General features: G+C 38.1%; 1 protein-coding gene across 1 annotated transcript in view; it reads right to left on the bottom strand.

The window, feature by feature from the left end:
- The window catches only part of TNKS (tankyrase, TRF1-interacting ankyrin-related ADP-ribose polymerase), a 292,744-nt gene that overhangs the window by 20,203 nt on the left and 268,705 nt on the right, over positions 1 to 3,836 (bottom strand). Inside the window, exons 11-12 of the mRNA XM_012649821.1 lie at positions 3,491 to 3,543; positions 3,218 to 3,406 (exon numbers count right to left, since the gene is read on the bottom strand). Coding sequence (XP_012505275.1) covers positions 3,218 to 3,406; positions 3,491 to 3,543 — 242 coding nt within the window. The remainder of the gene's footprint in view (positions 1 to 3,217; positions 3,407 to 3,490; positions 3,544 to 3,836) is intronic.

Raw genomic sequence — 3,836 nt, 5'->3', positions numbered from 1 at the left:
TTTACCCACTTTTGAATCAGGATGCTTGTCTTTTAATTATTGAGTTATTCTGGAAAGAAGCCAATTTTAGGAAAATTCTTTGCAAATATTTTTCTTAATGAATGCCTTGTTATTCCCTATTGATGTTTGATCATTCCTTCCTCTTTTCTTCTCCTATCCAGAGCTCTAAAGAGTAGTTAAAAAAAAAAAAAACACGTAAAAATACTATATTTTTAAAAAGGTAAGTTTTTTAAACTAAGGATCAAATTCTTTGCAAATATTTTCCTTAATGAATGCCTTGTTATTCCCTATTGATTTTTGATTATTCCTTCCTCTTTTCTTCTCCTATCCAGAGCTCTAAAGAGTCTCAGTAGTTTCAGTAGATGTAAGAGAAACTATGTACTCTTTAAAAATACTTCTTTCATTTGAAGAAAAGCACTTTCAGAGTGTTGATGCTTATTCTTCTTTAGAAGGAATTTCCATATTTACTATATTTTGTTTACGCTTAAACAACTACAGTAATCTTTGGTTATTCAGTGCACACAATAATTTAATGTACGATTAACATCTGGTGAAATTTTAAAGGGGTGACACTTTAATTTGGCTCATTTATTCATGAATTTTACAGTTTGTAAGTATTAGTTGTAATTGCAATTGGAGTAGGCAGGAGATAGTCTCCAAAGACAGCCAGCCATCAACTCCTTCTTCCTGCCTGCAAGCCACCTCTATTTTCCTTCCGTTGAAGCTAGTTTGCCCTGTGAGTTGCTTTGACCAACAGAATGCAGAAGTGATATTCTGGGGCTTTTGAACCAGGCCTTAAGAGGACTGGCAGTGTCTAGTTTTACTCTTTTAGAAGCCATTGCCATGTTGCACGGAAGTTTGCGTTGGAGCTACACTACTTAGTGATGAGATCCTGCATGCAGAGAGCCCTGCAGGATGAAAGGCCATCGTGGAAGCTCCAGCCTCAGCTGAGTCCCCAGCTGAAGTAGCTGTACAGACAGCAGAACTGCCCAGCTAAGCCTAGACAACTCACAGAACTGTGAAAAACAATACACTGAGGTGTTAAAACACTCACTAGGTTTTGGGACGGCTTGTTATGCAGCAATAAAGACCCGACATGGACATGGAAATTGGTACCTGGAAGTGGGGTGCTACTGGACATGTGGCTTTGGCTGGAGGCATGAGGGTGGCATGGTGACTGTTAGTGGAAGGTAGTTAGACAAGCACTACTGAAGGGGCACTGATGCTGTATCGTAGAACATTTGGTGACACTTGCACATGAGGAATTATGGAAGGCAGAAAACGAACCTAATAAACTTGGGGATCTGGCTAAGGAGATTTCCAGGAAGAACGCTGACTCTGCCAACTGGACTGGCTTGTTTTATCTGCCCGATAAAGTATAGGAAGAGAGAAATTAACTAAGAAAGGAAATACACTCTCTTTAAGGAAATACATTCACCAGGATTTGGCAGGTTAGAAAATAAAATTATTCATCACTCCCAGCCTCTCCACCAGCAAAAGTTTCTTAAAGTAAGAAAATGCCTCAGGCTAAAGGTCAAATTTGGGGTGTTAAGAATAAAACATGGCCTCAGAGTAAAAATCAACTCATAAGTACGGAAATATTACCTAAAAGTCTTAAAAAGACCTTTAAGGTGGTACCTTGTGAACTCTCAGCTAGACGAAAGTGCTTCTGAGAATTTTACGGGCACTGTCCCACAAGCACCTTGACTTGTAATCCAAATTAGAAAGGGACCAATCTTGAAGAGATGTGTGGGTTGGGCTTTTTGTCTGATGGAGTGGCACATAACTTGATGGGAAACCCAAAAGTTTATAAAGGGGTTGTACCGGTCTGGACTAAAAGGGACAGATCAAAATGAAAAAAGGCTCAGGGACCCCAAATTTCTAGGAGCAGGGAGCAGGTTAAGAAAGCCATTTAGCTGTAAAAATGGGCCATTTCTTCTGGAAAGACAAGGATGATTCAGAGGGTATAGCCAAGAGCTATGGAAAACTACTCTCTGGGAACAGAATGAGGCCCTAATCAAGGACCATTCCCTGACTCCAGAGTAGATGGCCCTGATCACACGTGCCTGGCTGGATTTCAGAATTGCTACAGACCAGTGATGGCTATCTGCCTCCTCTTGGGGGGAAGGAGCATGAATACAGTTTGAGTGTGGGGAAAATGTAAGTAATTTGTATCCACAGGGAGAACTGTGGTAGATTAAAGATGGCCACAAATTTTTTGCTGCTTCTTTCAAAGAAGGTAGGGTCTATTTCCCTAATCCCTTGAATCTGGGCTGACCTCATGACTTGCTTTGCACAATAGAACGTGTTGTAGAAAGTGACAGCATGTTAGTTCCAGGCTTAGCCTTAGAGAGGAATGGCAGCTTTTGCTTTTTCTCTCTTGAGATGCAATCATTCTGTAAAGAAATTTTAGCAAGACTATCTAATGATGAGACACCATGTGGGAATAGATGGAGAGGCCCCATCCTTCTAGCCATCTCTGCCAAGGACCCAGGCATATGAGTGAAGCCATCTTTACATTTCTGCTCTTGCCACCAGCTATATGCAGCTGTACAAGTGACCCCAGGTGAGATCAGCATAAGAACTCCCCTAGCCAATGTTTCAGAATCGTAAGAAATAACAAATCATTATTAGGTTAAGCCACTGAGTGTTTTGAAACAGTTTGTTATTCAGCAATAAATAAATGAAACAGAATGTTAACTTGGAAAAATATTTCTGGCTTAAAAATTTATAAATAATATTTAACCACAAAATTTTAATTCTCGGTGTGGAAAATATTTCTACAGTATATTAATTTATTTTTCCATCTTTGTTAGAATAATATACCACCCAGAGTTAATTTTTCTTTGACTATCTCACAGACAGGTAAATTATCATGAACATTAGTTGTTCTACAATAACATAAAAGGAGCAAGATATTTTTCTAAATGTAATTCTTTGAGGATACACTTTAGAAATGTGTTTTCCCATGATTCATGTTTTCCCACCAGGCTAAGTAGGGCAAAAAAATTAAGTTAACTTACCGTTTAGTTTGCCTTAACTGTTTTAAATTATATTTTCATATAAAAAGCATAAAACCTCAAAAATGTCCAGAAGGAAATCTTTGTTCTTATTCCAAGCAAAATAAGCACTGCTAAAGGTAAACCTGCTGAGCTCTAGAATTCAATGTCATCTCTGAAAGTATAGTGAACACTGAATATTTGAAATGAGGACTTACTGTTGCCAGATCTAGAGGTGTCTGACCTTCTTGGTTCTTCATAGTTGGATCTGCACCATGCGCTAGGAGGAGGGCACATAACTGTGTCCTTCCTTTCTGGGCTGCTTCATGAAGAGGAGTAAAAGCCCACTTATCTGTTGCATTTACACATGTGTTGTACTTTATCAGTAATGCCGCTATGTCAACATGCTGGAGAAAAACAAAAGGATACAGAGAGTTAAGAATGAGATCATCTAGTATACTAGATGTACTATCATGTACACTTGTTTTTACTTGATGATTCACTCTCTCTCTATCTGTATTCTTATCCTTAATAGAAGTTTCTTCTAAACAAAAAAAAAGAATATTTCATCCATCCACCTGTACTGTGGACTCCATCTTTTCTTGCCTCCTCCAATTATTCCACAATTATTCTTTTCCCCTGTAATTGAGTTTTTTTTTTTTTAAATCTGAACCTTCTAACACATTTAGTTTTATTTTAAACACAAATATGTAAAGTGAAACTAGTACCTGACCCTAAGTCTTCTATATCAATGGTCTAATTTATCTGCCAAACTTTTCAAATGAACATTCTATACACTCTGTTTCTCTTCTTATCGTCCCATTTTTCTTCTAACCT

Source organism: Propithecus coquereli, unplaced genomic scaffold (assembly GCF_000956105.1).
Source record: "Propithecus coquereli isolate 6110/MARCELLA unplaced genomic scaffold, Pcoq_1.0 Scaffold304, whole genome shotgun sequence".
NCBI lineage: Eukaryota > Metazoa > Chordata > Mammalia > Primates > Indriidae > Propithecus > Propithecus coquereli.
The sequence above is the reverse complement of the archived record's forward strand: the minus strand, read 5'-3'. Positions and strand labels throughout refer to the sequence as shown.